Source organism: Juglans regia, chromosome 7, assembly GCF_001411555.2.
Source record: "Juglans regia cultivar Chandler chromosome 7, Walnut 2.0, whole genome shotgun sequence".
Taxonomy (NCBI): Eukaryota; Viridiplantae; Streptophyta; class Magnoliopsida; order Fagales; family Juglandaceae; genus Juglans; species Juglans regia.
The window spans coordinates 13,875,395-13,887,256 of NC_049907.1; the positions used below are offsets into that span (position 1 = coordinate 13,875,395).

Consider the following 11,862-nt stretch of genomic DNA (forward strand, 5'->3'; position numbering starts at 1 on the left):
TAATAATTATGCTAAGAAATGAAATTTAGTTTAAGAATTTAAGTTTTATGAATTATTTTAAAATAGCTAGTGTATTCAAATAAATTTATAAATTAGTATTTTAAGTAATTTAAATACTAGGATATAATTTATTGATTATAATGTTAAACAAAAGATTTGTTTGATTATCTTTTAGATTGTGAATTTAATTAAGTAAGATATTAGTACTTATTTGTTTCCGAATAAATTTAGTGATAGTTATTATTGTATATAAATCACAAGTTACGAAGTATTATTCAAGAAGAAGCGCAGCGAGGTAAGTAATTTGATCATAAATTAGGATTATCACATTTTAGCTTATAAATAAGTATTATTCAAGGCAGTTCATTTCCAGCCAATTATTTATGAACCACTCATGTCATATGCAAACATGTCATCCAACATAGCATACGATCATGTCATTCCGCATCATGTTTAAATTCAGAAATTATGATTATGTATGTAATATGTCATACATCTCATGTGTATAAGACACGTAAGCCATCTTAAATTCAAGTGTAAGATAAGATCAGATTAGTTAATAAGATGGCCATTCAGATGCATGGTACCAATGCAGTTCAGTTTCAAGGTGGTGTGCAAGCCACGAACTCAGTCGTGATTCACCATAGTATGCCAGAATACTATCAGCGGCTCCCCTTGCTGCAGCGAGACGTAGGGTCGGTGCACAACCTCGCACACATGGTTAAGTGTGTTGGCCAATCAGATAAATCAGTCAGTTATTTCAGTTAAACCAGTCATACATAACATAAGCATCAGTATGAACATTCATGAATTCTAAACTCTCAACATGAAAATTTTATGAAAACCTTACGTTTACTATGTTTACGTTGTGATGGATTTCTTACTTAGTCTTCGACTCATTTTAGTTTATTTTCATATTTTTAACCACCCAGGTGAGGATGATGAATATAAGCAGGCAGACTAGGAGTAGAAGGAGCAGTTATTTTAGTTCAGACTTTCTAAAATAAAATATGTTTTTATGACATGAATTTATTCAATTTATTCATTTAATGTTTTTGGGAAGATATTTTATTAGATATTTTTCTACAAAATAATTTCTAATTTCATTTATGAGATTTGAGATCTCTTGCCGGATTTATTTTTATGAAAAATACGTAACATACATAGTATACGGGAAAGGGGTGTTACATGCCTTCATCCACTCACGCAAACCTTAACCGTCCATCAAGAGACCTCTTTGGCAACTTCCTTAATTCAAGGAAAGTTGACTCATCCCATGCCAATCTCTTGATTTTAGGAACTTCCCTAGAATCACTCAATCCCTCCAATCATCATCAAATTCCTTAAATCTCTCAACTCTTTCCATAGATCTAGTCAACCAAAGACTCCATCCTCTTGCCATATTCAAATCCAAATCCTATCTTCCTTAACTTATCCTAGCCAATCCCTAAAGTCAAGGAGCAACCCTTGACTTATTCAAACTCCATCTCATCTACCATATCCAATTCCTCAAATCTCTCATTCACTACAATCACTCAAGTCAACTAAAGATCCCAATCCTATCTTGCCATATTCAAATCCTATCTTCCATCTCCTAATCCCTAAACTCAAGGAGCAACCCTAGACTCATTCAAACACTTTCCAAACCCTAACATCTCATCCAAGACTCCAACTCTAGTCCATCTTTTCCCAATCTCGAAATCACCCTTAGCCACCACACAAAACCCTAACTACATTTCACCATACCAACCCTAATCATCATCCAAGAGGCCCCAATATCAAAGGCAACCCTCAAGCCATCCACATTGCATCAAACAACCATAATCCTAAGCTAATCTTCAAAGACCACGTCAACCCTAGTTCATTCCCACAGTCCATGGCAACCCTAGTTGCCTCCACTCCGTAATCCTAGCCTCATCTCATCCACTCAACCCTAGCCCTATCATGTTGGCGCCTCACTCAAGAACAAGTCTCTAGCTGCCCACATTGATTTGCCTTCCATAAACACTTAGCATCATACCCAAGTTCATCATCATCTCCATCATTCCATCACCCAAACACCATCCCTTTGTTGAAAGCCAAGCAAGTTGGCAAGGTTACTCGGTCATCATTCACACCAAGGCGAGTTTGTGGTCCTTAGTGCTAGGGACAAGATCGGGATCCCTAACAGATTGGCTACGTCACATATTTTTAATATAAAATAACTGTTTTGACTAATAAGGTCAGTAGAATACGCAAAGAGTACGTAAAAGTGACTATATGTGGCACAACTTATTTGAGATGTTTTCAACAAAAAAGAAGAAAAACAACTTTCAAGTTGATTACGTTGGAAATGATATTGATAGATGAAGAGGTTTGGTACATTTATAACATACTCTTTTCTTCATCTACTCTTTCAAATAATCCATATCTTAATACACCATTGTAAATGAAACTTTTGCTTCTTGCAGGATTCAGCTAGACATGCAACAATTAGAAGTAACTTTGCTCACGAGTTCCGACTACAACTATGAGAAGGTGGACCTCAAATTTCAGGATATATAGTGGTAAGAACCAAGAAGAAATTGAGCCTCCTATGACAACTCTAAAAGAGTCAGATAAGTTTGAATATATCAGATGACTTTCTTGATACACAGCTAATTTTTCCAATGTTACAATGATTAAATATATATACATTACAACTGCTTTAGAAATAATACAGGAAAACTGGTTGGTGTTGGACTCATTCAAAGATGAAAGAACTATTATATTTCATTATATAACTCAACTATGATTGGTCCCGAGCATCGCTTAGCTATGTGATTAGTTCTATATAATTTTCAAAGCATGAAGACTTATTTCAAGGAGTCACATCATCCACTCTCCTCGCAACTCTTGCTACCAAAGCAAAGCACACTCAAGCACAAAGTCCCAATTCCAAAGTGCTTTGCCTACTAAAAACGAAGGGTATTTATAAAAAAAGAATTCTATGCATCAGTCACTATTCACTTTTACACCCCACACCTATAACTTTTTTTTTTTTTCATAGAATGTGTGGTTGTTTTTTATAGGGTGTGGGATGTGACCCTGTGGGATAGTGAAAAGTGACTGATGAGAAGAATTTTTCTTTATAAAAACTTTCCATTAATAACTTTTTAATCAAATTCATTATATATCAGTGTAACACCAAAAGAACATCTAAATAAATATTTTTCAAGTATTTAGGTAATATTGATGATCATTTAAGTATCTATATGATGGTCCAAATTAGTTTTTTAGATAGATTGAGATTCAATTGCTTATGCTAGCATAGAAATTGGTACCTACAATTCTTGTAACTCTTTGATTATGGCCTTTTGGTATATTTTAACTCATTCATGTTCTTTAATTTGATTATGACTGTCAAATATCATAGATGTGCATATTTAATAAAGAACTAGAGAATTATACAAGATGTTATGCTTAAATTTTATGTGATTTCTTACTTATAAAAAAAAAAAAAAAAAAATTTATGTGTTTTCTTAAATTACTTGATTTTCACGTTGCATCATTCTCTAATAAATTGAATTAATCGGCTAAATATATTACCATCATGCTTTTAAGATAAAATTACAAAAAAGAAGATTGAGACCACAGTACAAATTGAAATTGTGAATCAGAATGCCAATTCAACTTCGATGGGCAGATAACATAATATGCAAATCTATTTCCTATTGACTTGACTAGTTTTAATTCACATATAAATTATACTCGCCAGCTAATCCCACCCACTGCCATTGCATTGGTAGGAGAATAAGAGTACTTAAAAAGGTTAAGACAGAATAAGATTGATGCTCTGTTCTGTAATATTTAAACATGATGACCGGGGAATTAAATGGCCAAAGAAGTTTGCTTATCTAAAAAATCTTAGCTAAAGCACCTGAGAGGTGAAGGCCTTAACAGCATGCGCAATGAAGCAGGCTCCTATACATTTACTCATCCCTGATTCAGTTATCACTGTTTCAAGAAAAAACCAAAACTATAGGTTCATTAGAGAGTCGAAACAGACATAAGTATGCCGTTCAACTACAGCAGCCAATCCTATATATAGTCACAACTGGTTCCCAAAAAAGAAAGTTTGAGAGAAATTAGAACAAATTTATCTAATGCACATATGTACTGGGATCGTACAGATCGAAGGGAGGCAGAATATTTATTTGACTTAAAAGATCCATGTACAATCTGCATCTACCAACTACCAACTACCAACTACCAACTACCAATGAGTCGACTAGGAAATGATAAAACCTACCAGTGAGTGAATGGCAAAAAAATTTGCAAAAGTTGATAAGAGGAGAAATACAACTAACTATAACGTTGTGTACTTTTATAGCTCTTTGTGGTGCAGAACTTGGGTTTTACACATTTTTCTCACCAACTCCATCAGAGCTTTTATGGTTGAAAAAAGAAACCCCTGCCAAGTCGATAAATGTTTAATCACCTTGAAAACATCTCAAGTACGATCTTTGAAGAAAAACATCATTTGTGCTTCTTTGAAGAAAAACATACTCTTGAATAACAGAAAAAAAAATCTGTTTGAAAAAAAAAAAAAAAACCTCTTGAATGAAAGCTAAAAGTTTTGAAAGTAAATTTGAAGGTTTGAACTGAAAAGATATTTGGCCATGCGAGGAAAATGGAAAAAAAAAAAACCTTCTAGGTGACCTGTGTACTTTTAATGCTATTGAAGAGGAGAGAGTGCATAGGATGATCAAGAGAAACAAAAGAAGGTTCTGATTAGTATTGAGCTGGAAAGGGTAATCCCTCGAGAGGAGGTTTCTTGGAGACAAAAACCAAGGTTGGGGTTAACGAAGGAGATAGGTGCACCAAAATTTTTTATCAGGAGGTTAATTTACATAGGAGAAACAACACTATAGACTCGTTACATGTGGGTTGATATTTCAAACTATCAAGAGTTTGGTGACCATGTCATACAACTTTACAAGAGATGCACAGTGAACAGGGGGTAGTAAAAGATTTGAATGGAGATAAGGCCCTGGGGCTAGATGGATAGACCGTTCCTTCTTCGGAGAGAGTTGGGTAGATTTGTAAAAAACCGCAATGCCAAACTCATAGCAGAAGGGAGTGAGGTGTTCTTTGCAAGTTGGATGTAGAATAGGTATATGACTATGTGGATTGAAAGCTCATACTATATACGTTCATTGCAGTAGGGCTACTTCTAGCACGTGGACAGCTAGGTGAGTATATTTGACCCTAACGAATGAAAAGCCCTTGGAATCATGTTTTACCTGTAGTGGCAGTGAAGATCCTCCAATTCTTTTAAGTTCTTGGTGTTAAAAACTCAAGGAGTTGGGGGATGGGCTGCCCTGCAGGGAAATTTTCTGGGCATATGGCAGTGAGGAAAGTAGGGGGAAAACTTGATTTTTTCTTCGCTCTATGGCTGGCAGAACAAGGCAGAATTGGGGTTGAGTAAGTGGGAATTGTGGCTGGGGTAAAAAGAATTGGGTTTAAGGATACGTACAAAAAAAGGGGTGGGGGGTTGGGGTTTAAAGGCTCTTTTTATAAGAAAAAGTAAGTGTTTTGTTGGGCTACATCAAGGCTTACGAAAATAACATTTCAACACCTTAAAAGAAATGGTTTCCTTAAAAATATTTCAATTAGGCTCCTAGAATTTGACAGCAAGTTTTAGAAGAAAAGGAGTCCTAAAATCTAGGATTTATCCTTGGCAGAAAAATGGCATTCCTACTCCTAGTAGGAATTGACTTCCCTTGTGAAAAACTCCTAAAAAAGCTTCCGACTGTTCTAGGAAGAAGCTAGCAGCATAATTTTAGGACTCCTTACATGGTCTCCAATGTCCCTTGTCATCAAAAAAACGTGTGGGATGCTCTTTTGTTATTTACCCTTAGATTTTAAGTAAAACTCTTTTTTCAGGAATGGAACTTGTTGATGCATTCAGGCTTTAAGAACATTTGGATTTAAAATGATTATTAAGATATTATTTCAAATTTGCTTGGCACCTTAACTACTTGCTTTCTCCAACCAGAGCCAACAGGCTACCGCGGAAATTGGAGATGAAGTTATGAAAGCACCAACATTAAAATCCAAAAATTTATCCAGAAAATAGTGCTTCATGACTTTTGATATCAATCATATTCCATGTATGCAAGTGTTTGCTAGACTGATACGCTTTAAATATTTTAGAATACATACAAGGGATTACTTGGCACTTCCTAATTCACATATGAATATATTTTTTAGTACCCTCAAATAAAGGCGAAGGATGTGTACTGTGTCCGAACGTTCAAAACATATTTAGTCAAGAACAAAAATTCAGACCCAAAATCTGGGATTGGTCCACAGTTCTGTTTTGCTAGAGTATAAACTAAAACTTTTACTGTACATTACAAACAGAGTTGAAAGGGAGTTGATGACAATTATACTGAAATGATTGATGGACTAAAATTCTTTGAGGTCATAATTCTGAACCAAGAGTAGAACTAGGGTATTATTCTCAGCCAAACTAATCACTTGTTAGTGATGAATTTTTTTTATCAGTAAACAAAATTCTATTGATAATAAGGATGGGCAATAGCCCAAGTACACTAGAAATACACAAGAGCCTACCTATGCATAATAATAAGGCATGAAAGAACAATTCGTACCAACAACTTCTGAAAATTGTAACTAAAACTGACCTTGTACTGCCATTGTGTTGGATGATAAAACAAATAAATCAATAATGAAAATCACCGATGATGGAAACTCCCAGACCTGTAGAATTCTTAGTCAAAGTTAAAGGGATATACTGAGTATAATAGACAAAAGGGACTAGATGAGGACCACAGATGGAAACCAGAATGTTAGGCACTAAATTATCATGGATCAAATGATGTTAAAGAATCATACCATCATGGCAACAAGAAATATCTTAAAGTAACTTGATATCAAGATTGCAAGCAAAAAGTCTTTGCACCTGAAAATTAAGAAAATAAGCAAAAATCTTAGAAATTATTAATGGACTTTTAATAATGCTATAAATATAAATTTGAACATAAAAGTATCTCACCTTAACCCAAAACCAACTAACTCTCTACCAGCATAACCACGGATCTTCTTTCACAAATCAGCAACTAATTTTAACGAACATTTTCTCATACGTATTACCTATAAATTCTTGTAATTGCATTTGATTCTATTTGTATTTTATAATTTGATAGTCACTGATCTCAGGAGCATGATTTCAACTATTTACTTATTGTCATTTGATTTACTTTTCAAAATTCTAATAATATAGCTTGTAACTATTAAGAGATCATACAAATTCAGGAAACACCTCTTTCTTCACTTCATTGATCCCATTTAATTTATCGATAAAAAAGAACTAATGGAGAAAGCTCCCCTGATGATTAGTGCTCAAGACTACCCTGCCCAATGAAATCTTGATCGTAAAAAGCCACCATCTTAAAATCTTGATTTACTTTAGCATAAGTAAACAGCTCAACAAGTAATGCAAAAGCTTACCGTGGGGTTCCAGCACATCTGCTCGGAGATATCTTCATCACAAGAAGAAAAGTAAAAAGTAACATGAAGTTCCCGAGAAAGACATCTGTGAACATCTAAAACCATGAAGTGATAAACTCAATAATTAGACATCATATAAAATCCAAACCCATGAATGTTTCAAGATCCAATACATGTTCACTTTATAAAGGTGAGCAGCAAACCTTTCGACAGGTCCAAACTAATGAAGAAAAGCTTGTGGACAAACCCCACTCTTCATCACCACTTTCTAAAACAAGATACCTGTCTAGAACATATAGCTAAGGCACTCAACTAAAATCATACCATGCATTTAACTAATTATTGAACAACCCTAAGATTGAAAAAAAAAATATTAACCTCATAACAATGGATACAGACATCCAAAAGAAGATAACCAATAGTTAATTTCCACAATAAACCCTGCAATTTTGTCAAGCAAACAACAAGCTCATATTAGAATTAGAAAACATTGGCAGACCGGCATCATTATAAAGATTAAATCAGATAAACCAAAATTAATGAACTACTCTTGGCCTTGTGAGTAAACTCTAATAGGAAAAGTGAAAATAACTGACAGCTCCTGACTATGTGACAGAACTTGCCCAGAATAAAATTCATAATACATGCGAATAAAATAATGGGTGATTAGCCATTAGTACCTTTATTACCAGATGAAAATCATTCAACTGAAAAACCAATATAAAAAACACAAACCGGTAGAAAGATTTGCTCAGTTGGTTTTGCGTACCTTGAATTTTGGAGATTCTTCCTTGAGCATGTTATAAAGCAAATGTCTATATGCTTTGGGTTTGTGCAGAATCAAATCAATTAGAAGAATCTACAACCAAAAGAAAATCACAGAAAAATAATAGTTTTAAATATAACTGTATACAGTAGTGAGAAATATCTCAAATGATTAAAAAAGGATATGCACCAGTCGTCCAGGATAAAGATTTACTCTTTTAATTTCAAAATTCAAAATTTCAAAATAACAACAGTAATACCATGGTTTCACATTCGACGTACTCATCGGCAACCACTTGGCAATTCTCCTATCAAAATAATTTAAAAAAGAGAGATAATTTAGTGCACCGTGTAAAATGAAATTTAAGGGAAGGAAAATTCGATTGTGCTGTACACATTTCATGAGTCGGATGTTCCCGGGTGAGTATTGCACGAACAATGTTTTGACCCCAAACCCGCACTGGACACACCTGTACTCCATCTCTCTTTCTCTGTCCATTCTAAAACAATAATTAACAAGAAGAATGAGAAATAGAAAAGAAGCAATAATGGTTTGGTTCATCAGCACTCCAAAATACAATCAGCACTCAAATCATAACCAGAACTAAGGTAGTCATAACCCATCCCAACCGGACATACTGATAAGCCAAGATTTAACCACTCTAATCATAACACAATCACGTTCCATTAATACACACAGTTTCAATAAGGTAGAAGACATATGGAATTATACCTTGGGTTCGATTTGTGGAAGGGGTTGAAATCAAAGAAACAAAGGGAGAACGAGAGGGAAACAAGAGAGAAGTCTTGGCACTTTCTATGAGGCTAAATTGATCTGGAATTTCTAAAAGCTAGAACTTGTACCGGTTGTGATCTTGATTTCTTGATCAGAATAAGTATAGAATTATGAAGGTGTTCGCTATCTTTCAAGAAATTTTGGATTGAATCATTCGCACAGTTGGGTAGAGAAGTGCTTGCACGAAGAAGAAGAACAAGAGTCGACCATAATTCCTCTTTCGGACTGAGGTTTGGAACACAAAGACTGAAGACATACCAATGTTGTCTAGAATATTGATTAAAAAATAAAAAAAATAAAAAATTGTCGTCTAGAATAAAAACAGATACACGCTTCTTTTTATCATCTTTTTACAAATTCAATTTTAAAGGATGGATATTTTTAAAAAATAATAATATTTTTATAACTATTTGATAAAAATGTCTTTAATTTAAAATAAGATTGATTATTTGATTTTATAATTTAGTTATAAAAAACGGACGTCTTTATCATATTCTTTGCTAACGCCACTATATCCACACTATTTTTTTTTTTTTTTTATTCTCATCATATCCACACTACTTAAAATGAAATGAGAAGAGAATGGGAGAATATGAGGGTTATAAAAACACAACTTACACATTTAAAAATATCAATATCGTGCAATTTTTTATTCATAAAAATTAGTATTTTGAATTCGGATAGGTTTTTTTTTTTTTTTTATCTGGTTTGAAACCTAGAAAATCGAATTCATCCAAGCGAGTGTCCAGCTTTTACTCAGGCGTGTTTCCGAATTTCGTACCCACTCCTATCTAAATGCTAGTATGATTAAATAATGTGGGTATCACATTTAAAAAAAATTGTCAGATAGATGAAACAATGTCATTTTGATATTCAAAACTACGTTATTTTATATTTGTAGCCTTCCTTTTTAAAATGATTATAACTGATTTTTAAAATCGAGTTATAATTGGATCAACCTGAGCAAATACTCAAACATAATTGGCGTTGTCCATTCATCTCCCATTCTCTTCTCATTTCATATACAACCGCCCATGCAGCATCATGTGCAACTGCCCATGCAGCATCATGAGATTGTGTCAGCCGGTTGCACATGATGCTGCATGGGCGGTTGTATATCTACCATCTCTTTCCCATTAACTTTTACATTTAAAAAAAAAAAGGTAAGTTGGCGTTGTCCATTCATCTGCAGTCTGCAATCTCCATTATCTCAAGGAGAGAAAGCAACTTCATTATCAGTCCAGGAAGTAGTAGCCCAATGTCGATTAGCACAACTCGCTCACCACTGAGAAGAGCCGTCGTACGATTCTAGCAAACTTCCAGAGAACTTATTTTTGAATCGTTGTTAGAGTGAAATTCGGGAAAAATCATTTCATTCTTTCCATCTTTAACTTTTCGTTGTTAGAGTGAAACTCGAAACATTTCAACTAAGAAGAAAAACACCATTACTAGTTATCATTTTCTTTTTTTATAAAAAAAAAAAGAAAGGAAAATACTTACAATCATTTCTAGTAATGAGTTCAAATTTTAGAAAAAAATCTTTGATATAATCTACAGCTGTACTACCCACCAAGATAAGAACATAAAGATATTTGTGTGGAGGAGAGAGAAAGATAGAGAGAGATATTTGTGTAGTACCTGCTTCAGCTAGCAAGAAGCTACTCTGAGTGATCTGGAGAGATGGAGGAGGAGAGGCACCTCAGAGGTGTGATCAAACGAGAAGAAAGGTTGGTTGGTGCATTCTCTGCGTAGCTAATTAATTATTAAATGTATTTTATAGGATCCCGCAAATGAACTTGCGTATTTGGATTTGAAGATAAACCTTATGGAACTTCCATCATTGTAATGCAAGAATTCGATCAGTTTCTGATGGAGAAATCAACTGGTGCAAGTTTGTCCAAGGTATTGAACTTCTGGGATATTAAACTCGGGCTGCGCCAAAAAGAGACCCGAAAAGAGAGTGAAATTGTGAAATCGAGAGGAAGAAAGAGAGAGGAAGAAGAGGGAAGGAAAAAATTGACAGAGAGAAATTGAGAGAATGAAATAAAGAGAGAGGTAAAAAAAAATATTTTATCATTCGGTTTCGCGGGAGTTTCCCCAGCCGGTTGTAAATAGAATTTTTCGTTTACAAAACTCATATGCACATATGGGTATAACTCGGTACCTAGATCTACATCCGAGTTTACACCCCTAGTAAAAATCCTAGGACCCTTTATATCAGGTAGAACTTATGCGTCATAACCTTCTTCTATGATCACCTGTAACATCAAAGAAAATGAAGAAATATGAACGTTGTAGGACTAGGTTCCGTAGATAACTCTCTGAAACCCAAGTCAAAAAGATGTTTCTATCTTAAGAGTAAGAAGACAAAAGTAATGAATTGGCCATACCTATTTGCATTGATGCTTTTACGATCATCTTCAAAGATTAATTTAGGGATGCATGAGATACGAGCCTCGGGTCTCATGCAATCTTGAGAGTTTTTAAGAATGGATCATGCTAGTCGGCCACCTAGCTCTTACCACTTAGCGTGATCACTAGTTCATTCATTCTTTTAAAAAAAAATATTTTTTAAACTTTTAAAAAATACACAAATTCACAAGTAGTAGTTTTTTTAAACATTAAAAAAAATTAAAATATACTAGTGGTCAAACCCAAGAGGCAAACCCATGGGACAAACTAGCATTTTCCTTTAAGAAATGGGACCTCACCAAGGCAGTTCAGGTGGGACTCTTCCTAGGTCGAGTTTATCAAACTTAGGGATTTTTTTGTTCTTGATCTCCTCTTGAGTTTAAGTTAGGTTA

At 34.3% G+C, this 11,862-nt stretch overlaps 1 protein-coding gene across 4 annotated transcripts; it reads right to left on the bottom strand.

Annotated features, from left to right (window-relative positions):
• Nucleotides 1-1,355: 1,355 nt before the first annotated feature.
• LOC108980561 (protein ARV 2) lies at nucleotides 1,356-9,315 on the bottom strand. 4 transcript variants are annotated; one of them, XM_035692482.1, is made up of 11 exons: nucleotides 8,996-9,315; nucleotides 8,657-8,762; nucleotides 8,523-8,570; nucleotides 8,267-8,356; nucleotides 7,893-7,938; nucleotides 7,701-7,783; nucleotides 7,498-7,592; nucleotides 6,883-6,949; nucleotides 6,672-6,747; nucleotides 4,344-4,432; nucleotides 3,900-3,975 (listed from the first exon to the last, which is right to left on the bottom strand). In XM_035692482.1, exons 2-10 carry the CDS (start codon nucleotides 8,759-8,761, stop codon nucleotides 4,377-4,379), a joined length of 666 nt encoding a protein of 221 aa, XP_035548375.1. In that variant the 5' UTR covers nucleotide 8,762; nucleotides 8,996-9,315; the 3' UTR covers nucleotides 3,900-3,975; nucleotides 4,344-4,376. The 4 variants fall into 4 exon arrangements, with proteins under 4 accessions (XP_035548374.1, XP_035548372.1, XP_035548376.1 ...); XM_035692481.1 differs by lacking the exon at nucleotides 4,344-4,432 and having other exon boundaries at nucleotides 1,356-3,975; nucleotides 8,657-8,753; XM_035692479.1 differs by lacking the exon at nucleotides 4,344-4,432 and having other exon boundaries at nucleotides 1,356-3,975.
• Between the last annotated feature and the right edge of the window lie 2,547 nt (nucleotides 9,316-11,862).

Bases quoted from the DNA above. Each gene is read 5' to 3' on its own strand.
- LOC108980561 (XM_035692479.1), bottom strand. From the start codon at position 8,761: ATGGACAGAGAAAGAGAGATGGAGTACAGGTGTGTCCAGTGCGGGTTT. The intron at 7,593-7,700 runs GTTTGCTGCTCA...TCATGGTTTTAG, and splicing joins TAGTTTGGACCTGTCGAAAG to ATGTTCACAGATGTCTTTCT. The intron at 6,950-7,497 runs GTAAGCTTTTGC...CTTAATTTTCAG, and splicing joins AGATGTGCTGGAACCCCACG to GTGCAAAGACTTTTTGCTTG.